Raw genomic sequence first — 14,560 nt, 5'->3', positions numbered from 1 at the left:
CTGCCTGCCCGCTCGCCCTGCCTGCCCGCCCAAGCACTCCCTCCCAGCCTGCCCAGCCTGCAGCATAAATCCTGCCACAGCCCTTGTTGCTACAGTAACATTTTCAAGAAAAATGCCGTGAGCTCAGTTTTCAGCTATTGAGATAGGGAATCGAAATTCCTAATAATAGAGGTAACTCTTAAGTAAAAAAAAAATGTTTAGAAGTGAACTTTTTATTTGCTTGTAATCCTCCTGACCCTGTGGGTCAACATGCAACTGTTCATCTAAATCAGGTTTTTAAATGGTGTATGTCTGTGGTTTTTTATTGCCTGTAATTAAAAAACATGTGTCTGTTTCTGTGTACGCAGCATCAATCAGCATTCAGGCATGATCACTGATGCTGTACTACTTACAAGAATGTGTGGAGACGGGTTCTGCTTTTTCTTTTTATCTTTTTCTGCAGAGCCTCACAGTGTTTTGTCCTACGTGCCAGGGAGCAGAGGAGAAGAGTAAAAGAAACCTCTATGTCTGTCTTTTCCTCTTGTTGGCTCCGTTTTTAGCCATGATGCTGGTGGCACTGTGCTTCACTGTGACTTCCTGGCCCATTAAAACTCTGACCAGTTATAAAATGATTAGTTGACATACCTGGGCTTTGGGGACAAAGAGGTGGTTTAAAAAGGAATGTGAACCATCTGTTTTGCCAGCACCTCCTGTTGACAGATTTATGGATCAACATTAGCATATATGTCCAGGGTCACACACCTGTGCTTCCTAACAAGGTAATATTATTTAGCAGGGTATGTTTTCGTCCTGAGGATTCAGAGCTCTTTGCAAAGGTGGGCATCAAGAATTCCGTTTTACAGTTGAAAAATGAAGGCACAGAGAGATTTAAGTGACTTACCCTACACCACACAGTGAGTCTGTGGTGGAGCAGTTATTGAATCCAGGTTTCCTCCAGCTGCATAAATATACGTCATCCATTAGCAGGAAAAGACTTAGAGCTATAAACATAATAGAGGAGCATTGATTATCATTCTAGGGGAGCTTTAAGCCCCTGTGCTGTATGAAAACCTGAGCCGTGTAGGAAGACACAGGCTATTATCACAACAGAAGTTAAGAATGCAATATGTTAAAGCTGTAATGATCACTGAAGTCAGTGGAAAGAGTACCCTTGATTTCAGTGATTGCATCTTAAATGAGCAAGTTATTCTGTAGTCAAGCTCTGTAGCCATTCTCTGCGTGCTTGTTTCCCAGCATATGCCTGGGTAAAATCACCTCAGTGCACTTAAGTCTGTTTGCTAAAGAGTTTCTTGGTAACCAAATCTATCATGAAAGGAAGTTTGAACAGAAAATCAGATTTATTACGTAGCTATGCCCATCTGTCTGCTGTGGTGAAAAAGCCCAAAATAAGCAATTTGGAGGAGTTATTGAGCTTCTCCAGGCTGGAAGTAGATGAAGATCTGTCCTCTTTCATTCATGTCCTTAGACTTGTTCATCAGTATAATCTATATTGAAGATAAGATCTTGGGGTACATGGGACAATTGATTTTGCAGTTGGCAAAGAGATTAGAGGGTAACTAGAAGAACAAAGTAAGGTAAATAGCTAAATCTGCAGAGTGAGTTCATTTACCTTTCTGAAGTAGCTTCGAAGTGAATTTAAATATAGCAAAAAAGCAGTCATTTCTTGTTTCAGTCCTGTCTAATCTCAAAGACTGATGATCTTTTTTAGTTGGAGGTGATTGGATCCTTCAGTTGGAAAGTACCTGCTGAATCTATATGTCTAATTCATACAATTGCTTTCAATTATATCATCTCTTATCTGGCAGAAGTCCTTGAAAAACTGTGTCTCTCCCTATCACCTTAAAAAGTAGAAGCCATAATAATTCCAGAATTCCAATAATAGTGTTAATGGAAGATGTCACTTTGCAACACCTAGCAAGAGTTTCTAAAGATCCATGAAATCCAGGGTGAAAACATCATAGAAACATTAGTGTTCTATCTTGAAACTGGAAAGATCTAAATAAAACTGTCCCCTAAATGGATCTTCTGACTATCTACACGTCTTAATGTGCATTGGATAATTTTATCTGTTAACACTTTTTTGCTAGCTACAAGTAATATTAAGCAAGTCCATAGTGTTTTAAGCTATTATTGCTGGTTGGTTTTTTCTTCTATAGGTTTGGTTTTTTTTTTTTGGTATACAGGATATAAATATATGTTTACGAGCATGCTTATCTTCCACAGCACATAGGAATCTCGTGATTCAAGTTAAATGAGCAGGTTGGTAGCTTTTGTTGAACGCACGTTGCAGTGACTGACCACTAAAAGAGGATGCTCATTTACCCGCTGCAGCAGAGATTAAAAAGCTACCTGCAAAAAGCATGTTCTGAAATCACTACCTGATTTTCATAGGCTGGAGAAAAGAAATATATCAGAAGAATGAAGAAAGGATTTGTGGTTTATCCTGTTGGGAAGCCTGGTCCAGGTGTTGGATTGGGACAAAAAAGATTCAGCTGCACGTTGCAAGCAACCTGGAGCAAAAAGTACCACATTTCCTTTCTTTCTTATTCAGATGTCCATCATGAAGGCTTTTGAGTAAGTGTCCATCTGCTTTGCACTTTCACTTCCTCAACAGCCTCATGTTCGTGTTTCTATGGGTGCGATATCCTTAAAAGCGTATCATACAACTGCTCCTTGTACCCATTTGAAGGCCTGTAACAGGGATATAAAGATATTGGGGATATTTTTTGCCTCATAAGCCTCTAATAGTCCACGATCCTTTGTGACTGGAGAGTAAGGGTTGGTGGTTGTGTGGTTTTTTTTTTTTTTTTTTTTATCCTGTCTTTATCTTCACAGTATTTTACCCACAGTTGGAATTGCTCTACAGTCACCTTCTGTGAGATGGGACTGCAGGGGCTCCAATTCTGTCAAATTGGTGGATATAGATGCAGTGATTTCAAACACTGTTACATATTATTATGGCTGGGAGTTACTGCTCCTAGAGCAGAGGCAGCTGAACTGAATGCATTTGTGCGTTTCACCATCATAGTTTTTGAACTGGTATATTAGTGTGAACTTTGTGCTAAGGTACCAAAGGATGAATTTCAGTATCTATTGCGCTACACCCGTTGTGTTCTGCTATCTCTGTTAGGAAGACTGTAACTTTGGACATAGAGGCCATCATGGCAGCTAAAGGCAGTAAAATCCTAAACTGCAGCAACTAAACCCATCCAAGATCATCTATCGGAGATCTTAGAGGAGAAATCTGTTTTCTTAACAACTCTACCTGCTGTGATTATATTATGAAGAAATTTTATCTGAGAGAAGCTTTCATGCATGGTAGAGGAAGTAAAACCCATCTGTAATGGATCACAGAGCACCAGGTTCTTATTTCAGAGAAAGAAAACATTATAGAAGTTGAGCTTGCTGCTTCTGCTTAACAAACTGCATTATTGCAGTTGCAATGTATATTTTAACATTGGTCTAAAAGTTAAAGTCACCTTGACTTCTTCTCCAAGTGTGAGCTGATTTACACATTCTTTACAGACAGTTGAATGCTGGTGAGTTATCTTTATAATTAAATTATCAGGAATGGCAAACTCAAAAAGAAAAAGTAAAACCTCATGGTTGCGGAGGGAAAGGTAAAATATGCTGTAGGAGAAACAATATTAGGCTTAAACCAAGGCATAAATGTGTATTGCTCTATAGTGTTTTTCTATATGGTATATGCTTTAATTCTTAATTTTATTTGCTTGGTTTCCATTTTCATTATAGTGAGGCTTGGAATATATACTTTGTCTGTGTAAGGCCCTAGGTATATAGATTACTTATGAACAGGGAACAAAAGGAAGCTCTTGTCCTAAATAGGACACTGTAATACAGAAGCATACGGTTTATTTGAAAAGGCTTATGAGGGGGATCTTCAAGCATTTTTGAAAGAGAATATTAATATGAAGGCTTCACTTCCAAATGCGGAGAGAGTCAAATGCATGCCCAAAACGCACGCTTATCTTTTGCCTGTAAGTAGTGATCACACAAAATTGTGTGCCCAAACGTCCACTTTTATGTATATTTGACTGCATGCGTTTGAATGCAGGGAAGCTGCTAACCTAGCAAAATGTCATCTCCAAGTATGTCTGACTACAAGCAGTTTAATTTTTTGTTTATTTATTTAATTAGTTTTAAGCCTGGCTGTAAAGCTGTGTTTGTAAAGAATAATCATCTCAGAAAACTGAATATCTACTTTCACCTGCATTATCCTAAAATAAATGATACCATTTTTTGAGGTGTGAATAGGTTTCCTAGTAGTGAAGACTAGGCTTGAGTTGATCATAGTTACACATGGCTGTATTTCTAGTCCATGGGAAATTTCCTCCAAAGAGGAACTAGGTTCCTCCCATCAACTGTTTTTCGAAAAAGTCTTTTACCTCTTTCTCTTCAAGTCTAGCCAGGATTAAAAATAAAGTAAAACAATAATAATGACTGCTTTGGGATTTGGATGGGTTTCCTGAAGCATCTTCAAGAGACTAGGTTTTCAAAATCTGCTAAGGACTTGCTATATGAAAATCAGACTTATTTTGGAAACTTGTTTCCTGCAAGTGAGACTGAAGCATTCAGAATAGCCACTCAGCAGTTGACAGAGCTCTCAGTCGTTTGGGTGAAAGGCCAAAGGGCATCCTCATTCTCTTGAACCTCTACTTCTTGGGATTGTTTTTTGTCTACATCAAGAATGGAAGTTTGTGCATAGGTGACACAGCATTGTTGTTGGCAGCTACTTTAAAACCATTATAAAATCTACTCCACAAGCTGTTGGAGTTACCACATATCTTGTCCCTTGCAGTCCTGTTGTGAAACATGTTTCTTCAACTTTGCTCTTTCCAAAAGTACTGGAACTTTATTGCATCAATATGAGAGTAAAGAGAGAAAAAAAAAATATTTCAGTCAGATGGTTAAAAATAGCGAGGAAAGTTTTCTTGACAATTTGTCATTCTGCATGTGTTTTACTCGGGGAAAGTGGTGAATATGATACCTTGATAAGAACTTCACTAAAACAGGAAATGTGTGCGTATTTTCTTCCAAAATATGGAAAATCGAGTATCTAAAGGCTAAATCAAAGGATTTTAATGAGATATTTGGAGGAGGAGAGGTAAAGCAACTTGTTTCTACTTGAGAGGAGCAACACCTTTTAGAAAAATGTTAATTAACACAATATTGACTGTGATATAATACAGGGAGTAGGGGGGGTCTAAACTTTAAAAATGTGCTTCTTATCATTATAACCTACCTAAATCAAAGGTTACCTTTGATATATCTAATACATCTATGGATGTAGCTGTCTCTACTTATACCAAAAGCAAAACTGTATTTATCACCATGTTAGTCCAAATGTGGGTTGCTAAAATACACGCTCTGTTTGCATTCTGTAGCTTTGGCTTTTGTGTGCTGACTGCTGGGTGTCGTGGAGAGCAGCATGAAGAGGCAGAGCCAGGTAGAAAGAGTCATACCAAGATGACCAAGATTAAAGGAATCGGTGGGCATAGGGGCTAGGAGGTAGGGCTAGGAGATGTGTAGAGCCTGGAAAGTGAAGACAAGGAGAATGTAGAAGCTGAAAGGGAGCCAGCATCGGAGGAATAAAGCTATGTAGGCAGAACGAAGATTTGGATTGCAGCATTTTCAGATAGCTGGTGAAAAGGAAATCAATAGCTGGAAGCCCCAGAGTGAGTGCCTGGCCTTTAGTCTCCAGCGACTTGTATCAGTAAGAAAACTGCACAGGGTGGTTAGGGCTGAGGTTGGGGTTAAAAAAATAAAATTCCCAGCGAGTTAGAATTCATCGGAGTCTGATTGCACGGCAAAGGTGGGAAGTGAGTGACGATGGCCTGACTTGTAACCAGCTGAATAGAAGCCCTGGGGTGTGGGAGCTTTTAAAGATTGTTTTTCTTCCTCGTGTATGTATATACTCAGCAGCATTTCTGAGGGAGTTGCACTAATTAACTCTTCTCTCCACCCCCACCCTCTTAAATCTGAGCTGAGTACAGCAGCATCTATCAGAAAGGGATATATGGGACACCATATACCATATATCCTTTCTACCCTGGCCAGGCAGCCAGCTGTTCAGAGTTTTGAAGCAGATGTTTGAGCCTGAATCTTAGTCATTCTGTGTGATTTGTGTTGGTAGCTAACGGAGGCCAACTTATTTATCTGGGAAACTCCCAGTGAGGTAGAGACACTTACTCTAGATGGGTTCCTGTTTAGCAACCTATAGAAATGGCATGCTGGAATAATCCTTCTACGTAAATGTTTCTTTTCTTTATTCTTTCAAGTGCTCGCTGACCTCATTTGTATAGTATTTCACAGGGTACATCTGGTTTTGGTTGTTTCATGACTCAGTGTTCCAGTCTGAAAATGCAGAGCTGTGATTTAAAACATCGTGTCAGGACAGTGATATACAGCTACCTATGACCTAAATGTTGTTGCTTTTGCTCTCTCAGGCACCGCTCCTGCCGCGGGCCGGGCTCCTGCAGCTGTGCGGGGCACGGGGAGGCCCACACTGCGGAGCCTGGCCAAACGGCAGAGCCGCTGCTGGTCTTTTCATCCCCTCGAGCCTGTGTTTCCTTTGTGCTCGAACACGCTTCTCCCCAGTGTCAAATATTCTTACCTGGCTATAGCATTTGCTTCCCACTAGAATTTCTTGAGGTGCAAGTTATGTTTTACACATTTACCCTTTTCTTCTGCTGTACTCCATTTTCTGACTAGAGCTAATTAGAAGGCCAAGCTTTAGAAGAGTCGTTAACACTTGTCTGCGTTACATTTTTTTGATTGATCATCTACTCTCAGAATTAGCAGTTTCAAGGGAAGAGAGCCAGAAGATTGCCACCTCTTAGCTCCCTTCCACTGCACTATACTATGTTTCCTAATATCAGCTAATTTCCAACTGAGAGCTTTTTCACAGTGACTATATGGGATTTATGACGCATCTTCTACAATTTACTTGTATATTAATTGTATTTAACTATTGCTTGTGGTGTTTTCACTTCATCTCCTGCTTTTCTGCTTCTTTCTCTTTTCCAAAAGTATGTGAAACCCTCTCTGCTCCTGCCTTTGAACTCCCTGTTCAGGACTCTGCATTTGGCTACCAGCATTTTATTATAGCTTGGTGATAAACCAGGTGTCATGCTCTCATTTTGTGTTTGTGGGGCTGAGCCACCTGCTCAGAGTCAGAAAATGGACGCTGGGGGTAGATGCACTATTTTATTGACGTTAAGGCAATTTGTACAGGTTACTGGGAGAATACTCCATTATGCAGTACAAGCTGTGGTCAGAACTGTTTTCTCTGATGCTTGCTCAGCTTTTGTACTTTTCCGTTGACTGTGAGTTTACACACACTGTCCAGAATCCTTTTCTCAAGCAGGTGCATTTTGGTATTTATCCAGGTTGTGACATCTGTCTCAATGGTGCTAAAAATATTCAGGTAACTCTCTTGTAGTTTTTGTGACAGAAGAGTTAATGATGATAAGATGAATAATATAGTTTCTTTTTTTTCCCTTCATTTCTTTTCTGTAAAATCTTACAGTTGCCCACACCTTTCGCAGATACACATCTGCCTATCAAAGATAACACGTCATAATCTTACACACACAGAGGAACACATTTGAATGGGAGCTGAGGAATTCTGCTTAAATGTGTCACTAAAATCTTCAGACGATGCTCTCATCAGTTTCAGGACGGATTGTTAAGTTATGTGCTATTTAACAGTTATATTAGGGTTCAACATCATAACAACACTTCTAGAATTTGGTAATTTATAATAATTTGGTTTAAGGCAGAAACACTGGAAATTTGCTTGCATTAAGTTACTACTTTAACTTAAATAACTAGAAGCTAGAGAAGGATTGAAACTAGAATATAAACTAGAATATAAAACATATTTACTTAAGACCCATGTAATGACTAAAAGTGAGAAAATAAGGAAGCTAGCTTAATGAATATTACTGCTTCACTCTGCTGTTTTACACTTCTGTCTTCCACTCTTTTCCATTTAGTTACTTGATGGTGCATTTTACATCAACAAATGTATGCTCATTTTTAAGTGACGTCTTTTGAAAAATCGTAAAAACTAATGACTTGTGGGTTTTGCAGAGGATGAGATTAATGACATCATTTTAACAGGCAACATCTGATACCCAAATGCCCTGCTTGCTTTGCTAAAATTTTAAGAGATGAAGGCTACAAGCTAGATAGTATTCTCCTCAGAGGTATGTCACAAATAAGATCATTGCATATTTGCTGATCAAGTTAACAGAAAATTTTTTTTTTTCCCAAGAAAGCAGGAGGGAGCAGGAATTCTGAGTTTAGTGTAAAAAAAAAAAAAAAAAACCAAAAACCAAACAAAACCGTTATTAAATATTTAGCATTGTGGGAGAGAGCAGAGATGCCATATATGCCTATGTAGTCACTTCTATGTATCTCATTATCTGTGAGAGCAGTCAGAGGTATGCTCTCAGCTTCACGGAAAACGATGACATGGGGGAATTTGATCAAACAAAAGTATACTAACATCTACAAGGCCTTGGAAAGACCATCTTCTTGCAGAAATATGGTAAGTTATGCCAACATTTAATGGCTTCTTTTCATTCATTACCCATTTCTTCCATAATTTTTAAGGTAATGATTGATATTAATCAGCACATGCTCAAAAAAGAGACCTTTTTTACTGGAACAAAACCTCAGGGAAACAAAATAGTTTTTGTGATTTGCTTCTTGGAAAGCTAAATCCAGAATGACAACTTTTATAGCAACATTGTACTGTGCAGAATCCTAACATTCTGGGCCAGGTTGCCAGCACTTCTCAGAGCCATTTGGCCCATGAGTTCTAGCTTTATTTCAGGGTGTCTGCTCATGAACAGAACAATATTTTCAGGGTCTCTGGGCTAGCTATCCAGTACTGTTTGTGAAATCTAATTTTTAAAATGCTGTTGCAGAAATTGATACTGAAGAATTCCTAAGATATGCTTTTGTGGCGTAGTTACTTTCTGATAACTGATCTCAAAGAATAACATTTGGGCATGTGGAAGGCAGAAAAGAACCTCTGTCAGCTTTTTCAAGAAGAAGAAGTGAACTGCTTTTATCATGATAAAATTGCTTAACAAGAGAGCTAATGAATACAACCAGACATTAATTTTCACAGGGTATTCCCTTATTCTTGTCTTGTGCAAAAAGCTCCGTACTGTCAAATTCCGGTTCACAGGTTGATGCTGAGAATGCTGGGTCTGTGTTCCTGGTATGTTTTTGTGGGTGAAGTTAAAATGGCCATGAGTGCAGCATGCCAGCTTTTTAGGAGCATATCCTTCTTTATCACCATGACTATTTATCAGTGGCAGAGAGTGGTTGTGGAGAATCTAGGGAGCCAGACTATAATGTAAGGTCAGTGACGTTATGGTGATGCCAGAGCCTTCGGAATGAATGGGAGAAGGCAAAACATGAGGATAGCTGTCATTGCTTAGGGGTTAGCTGGAGTGGGGGGATGGAGCTGTAAGGGTCGCTAATAAGAGAGTGAGAGTGCTCTTCAGGGTCTTTGTAAGTGGGATTAGCTCCAAATCCCACTGATGCCTTTTATTACTACTTCAGCACCATTAGAGAAATGTTTTTTGGGTCTGAGATAAGATCATCTGCATATCTATGGCAACTGCTTCTGTATTGCTCTAGACATACTGGGGCTAACAAAATTTCATTAATTTCGGGACTGGAGGATCAGGCAGCTCTTCAGAGGCTGATAACTGCTTTTCTTGGGTGACCTCTGGCATATGAAAGTTTTCTGTTTGTTGGTGGAACCAAGTGATAACATTCCTCTGTGGGTAGTGAAGGCCTTATTTCTCCTTTATCATTTCCATTTGGAGGTTTTTTATCTTGCTTGATTGACAGAATGTTGAAATGCTAAATTAATATCTACTTTGTAAAAGGATTTGAATATGAACACTCCTTTTTTTTTTTTTTTTCCCCCTGTACAATCTGTTAATCTCCATTAAATTTTTGTTCTAAAGTATGTCCAGAGCATTGAAAAATAGCACCAAATGCATTGATTACCACTAATAAAGTGATTGACTTCTTTCCTGGAAAACAACTTCTATGCTTTTGTTAGTGTTTTTAATTAATCCTGGCAATGATAAATACATATTCTTAACACCTAAATGCTTTGTATATAGTATATTTGTCATTAATTTTTTTTTTTTTTAACAGGATTTATCTGGGGAAGGCTACAGAGACATTCTTGGTGATGAACACTTTCATCTAGAAGGTATTTAAAGAACAAAATTTCTTGGTTAATATTAAGGGATATTGGAGTAAGTCAGTGAACAAGTCAGTGTGAGAATGTAAACATGAGAGTGCAGTTCTTGATGAGCTGATGTGTCGTTTGCCGGCAAAACTGTTAAGATGGGAATAGGGTATTACTTCTGTATCTCCTACCACTGTCCTCCTAGTATAGAAAAAAGTCTCCCAGTTGTATCATAGGGACCAAGTGTTTTAATTGAAGGTCTCACAATTTTTTTCCAGGTACTTCTCTTGGCATTGGTAGCAGTAGTGAATATCACTGTCCCCAGCAGAGGTGGTAAATGTGATCACGGAAAATGTTAGCATTGGGTTTTGTGATACGCTGCACACCCTTCTGTGTTACACAAACCAGACTTAGAAATTCCTGCATTAGTTCCTAATAAAGACCAGAGACTCTCTTGAATATGAACGGCATCATTATTGCCTCAGAAAACATCTTCTTTCCAAGGCTCATCTCATGTCTTCCTCTGTGATCAGGCCTCTCCTTGCAGTGGAGATGGAATCGTTATGGTGGGAAGGGCCCTTGGGGACCTTGGGTATGGACACTATTCTGCATGCCAGAGAAGACATCTGAGGTGCCTTGAACTTCAGTTGGGCAAGTGGGGGTTGATGAACAGGAGAGATTAATTTGAGGACATTGTTGCTCATTCTTTTAAAAAAACAAGGAAATGACACTTCAGAAACTCTCTGGGAAACTCTTCAGTATAACGAGTGTTGCATGGGCTGTGTGCTAGATTTATATTATAGGCTAGTGGAAATAATATGCCCAGCTTATTTAGAACAATGAACCGTGTCAAGCTTAACTTGGAAATTTCTGTCCTTTTATAATCCAGTCATTTGTTTCTGGTGGTAGAGACTTCTGTCTAAACAGAACTTGAAGGATTCTCTATGTTAAGAATGTCTGTCTTCCAGCTCCTTACCTGTGAAATGTGTTAATATACTGTGTTTCTTGGATCCCATGTTTCTGTCATGTCTGTAGTTTACAAAGAATGTTCCCTTGTATGTGCCTGTAACGTAGGAGCTCAATTTCAGCTGGTGCTTGTAGGCCACTGTTAAACACAAAAGCAAGATATACTTGCCACGATGGAGTCAGTGTTTGTTAAAAGTGTTTCTGTATTTACCTTCAGCACAGTTTTCCTTTCTGCTCATAGTCGGACATAACTCTAACAAAGGGTGGCTTTTTAATTTTCAGAATTATAGGAGAATCTACTTAACACAGGATATTAAATGTCAGTGAGGTGAATAATTTCATTTTTCTGTGTCTCATTCTACCTTTGCTTGCCTCTAATTATTTCTTACTTTGCTGTGTAGAATTGTCTTGCATAGCAAACATAATATCCAATATATAATATTTCCAAACTAGTCAGCAGCAGGATTGTTTTTATTACAGTGTAAAACCTTTTAGGCTACTGTAATTTCAGTCTTTCAGCAGTTTTACATTATTACTTCTGATGTGTCTCATTTCTTATGAAGTAGCTGAGTAGTGAAGACAAGATTTAGATACCAGCAGGTGGTCCTTTCTTTGTGTGCTGGGGAAGAGCTGTTCTGAGGCGTCCTTCCATTTGGGAGGCAGGTAACTGTTCCCACCCAGTGCTCAGGCAAACGCGTGCGGATTGCCAAGGTTTGGTCCTCATCCCTTCGGCTCTCAGATCTCCAGGCTATTTCCATGCTGGGGACAGTGTTAGCCACTTCCCTCTTGTATGGGATATTGAAAATCTTATAATTAACAAGATGATACTAGAAGCATTGTGTTAAAGCAGGATGCTTTCACCCTTTTTGTATAATTTCATACTTTTTACTGGCATAATATTTTTGGATGATTGTGATAGTACTAGCATAAAATTGTGGTATTAGTATAAAGTGAAGCTGAAACATGATTTGAGACCTTTTTTCGGGCACAGCTTGAATTCTGTGTGGCTTGGGTACAAGATGACCACTGTCGTAGCTCTTTTCTGCATGGAAATGTTTTTTGTGTGAAAATGTAATTAATATTCTAGAAAGTTTATTAATCTTTCCATCTAAAATAGTTGTTCTGCCTTTATTTTGCTGCCTCACAATCTTTACATATGTACTGGTGTAACACATATATGTTGCATGATTATACATTCATGTGTCATAAGATAACATCAACATCACTGATAACTAGTTTCAGAGACAGGGAGCTGTTAGACACTGAAGCATGGTTGGTTGGGCTAAGCTCACAAAGGATATGAATGGCAAAACAAAGACTTGAACCCAGCTCTACCAAGTACCAGGCAAGTGTCTAATCAATGAACTATATTCTGGCTTCATAAATACATGGTAGGGATGGAAAAAAATGAAAAAGAAACATTTCTCAGATTTGCAAAAAAGCACAGCAGGTGCCACAGTTCTTCTGGGTTAGGGGAAAGTTACAGCCTTCACACTCAGAGTCTTTATTGGAGAATAAATCTGAGTTCTTTAGAAGACTCTCACTGAAAAGACAAAGTGGCAATAAGAGAAATAATTGAATTCCTTATTTTGTTTTACATAGCCAAGTTCATTACCTTTTTTTTTTTCCCCCCCTCCCTCTCGTTTTTTCCCTCCCTTAGCCGTCTGAGCAGTACAGATAAAAAGAACTCTCTTTGCTGGATTTAACTTCTGTGTTGTTATGTAAAGCTTGATCAAATCCTTTCGTCTTAACAGACTTAACTGGCCAACAGCAAAAGGCTCGGGATTCTGGGATTAAGATTGTATTTGGTAAGAGGACTGGTGCATTAGTGCTTTCTTTTGAACTATAGAAAGAACAAAGTAAACATCAAAAGCATTAAGCCATGAGAGCGGATTGTTGACTCAATGTTGCTGCATGACAAGAGGTTAGAACTCAATAGTGGTGACTCTGTTTACTGAGTGCTGTGCAGAAAGAAACAGTTTGACCACTATTGTCTATTATATCCAGCACCTGCCTTTGATTTTGCTGCTGGACAAGTCACTAAATTGAAATTTTTGGATTTTCTCTTACATGGTCAGTGATTTCCTTAGATAAGAGACATCAATGGAAACCTCAGTCTCTTCTTATATTACTCTTACTCTGTTTCCCTTCTTCTTTCATTAAAAACTCAACAATTGGGCATGCTGGATACAGGTTCTGTAGCGGATTCATTTGCAACTTTCATTCAAAGTTTAGCAGTGCTTTCCCACTGCATTTCAGAGACTTCCACGTGCCAAACTTAGAGTACTTGTGCAATCTGCTGTGGCTGTGTACGAACTCCTTGTTCTTAAACTTTCTTGTCCAGCAGTTTCTGCACAGGAAACATGTGGTTTATCACTCTTCATGTCTAGGATAAAAGAGCTTGCATTTTCTCTTCCTTGTCCCTAGATAGAATAGTGGGTCGCAAGAACTGAATGACTGGAGCTGGCTCTGGAAGAAGTCACAAAAACTAGCACAGACATTGGGAGGTATTTTTCATTTCATTTCAGAAAATGAAGAAGCTAAATGGAGAAGCTAAAATGGCAGGCAGGAATTGAATGTAGCATCAAACAGCAAGTCACTCTTCCATCATGGAGACATGCAGGTGGCTCAGAAAGATATCTGCTATTAGTGTGTTCAGTAATGACATCCAAGTTCTCTCTCTGCTCTTCAAGGCTCTTTTAATGACTCATTCAAGAGACTTGCTCTGTTTCCAGAATTTTTTTCACCTCCTTTCCCCAGACCTTTTGGGAAATTTTCACAGCTGAAGCCTGTAGACCAGGAGAGCTTTCTTATCTTGACCACTCCATGTCTTTATGAAGTGAACAGGGGTTCCTCCATCTTATCACTTGAACATTTAGAAGCTTTTCAGAGTGGCCTGTTTTCTCCCTGCTTATGAACATCTGAACCAGAAGCAGGAAAATTTCCCTCTGACACAGACTGATTGTGGAAAAGAAGCAATTTCCTACTTGTCTCAATACAAGCTCTTTAGAGCCCAGCAAGATATAGCTATCAGTCTACTTCAGCTGCCTTTTGGAGTTCAAGGTGAAGTCCTTAAGCTCAGAAGACGCCTAACTTACCACCCCAATTAGTTGTGTGATAACGTGATTTCTCATGTCACTGTTGTCCTGAAAAGCATGACTTAAGTGTTTCTATCAACCAGAAACCTTGCATCTCTGTGAGATCAATCTAGTCCTATACCTGTCAAAGGAGCTGCCTCTTATGCCAATAGCAATCTGTTCCCTGTTTCATTTGTCAGCCGAGGGTAATGTCTTGAATATTATTCTCTCAACAGAAGACTGGAGAAGATCTAAGCCTTCCTGGTGC

At 39.1% G+C, this 14,560-nt stretch overlaps 1 protein-coding gene across 1 annotated transcript in view; it reads left to right on the top strand.

The window, feature by feature from the left end:
* The first annotated feature begins 8,494 nt into the window (after positions 1–8,494).
* NKD1 (naked cuticle homolog 1 (Drosophila)) overlaps positions 8,495–14,560 on the top strand; it is a 38,201-nt gene continuing 32,135 nt past the window's right edge. Inside the window, exons 1-3 of the mRNA XM_009574409.1 lie at positions 8,495–8,575; positions 9,224–9,256; positions 10,213–10,270. Of these exons, the coding sequence (XP_009572704.1) occupies positions 8,495–8,575; positions 9,224–9,256; positions 10,213–10,270 (172 nt within the window). The remainder of the gene's footprint in view (positions 8,576–9,223; positions 9,257–10,212; positions 10,271–14,560) is intronic.

This window comes from Fulmarus glacialis, unplaced genomic scaffold (assembly GCF_000690835.1).
Source record: "Fulmarus glacialis isolate BGI_N327 unplaced genomic scaffold, ASM69083v1 scaffold25253, whole genome shotgun sequence".
Taxonomy (NCBI): domain Eukaryota; kingdom Metazoa; phylum Chordata; class Aves; order Procellariiformes; family Procellariidae; genus Fulmarus; species Fulmarus glacialis.
Note: the sequence above shows the minus strand (reverse complement) of the source record. Positions and strands in the feature narration are given on the sequence as shown.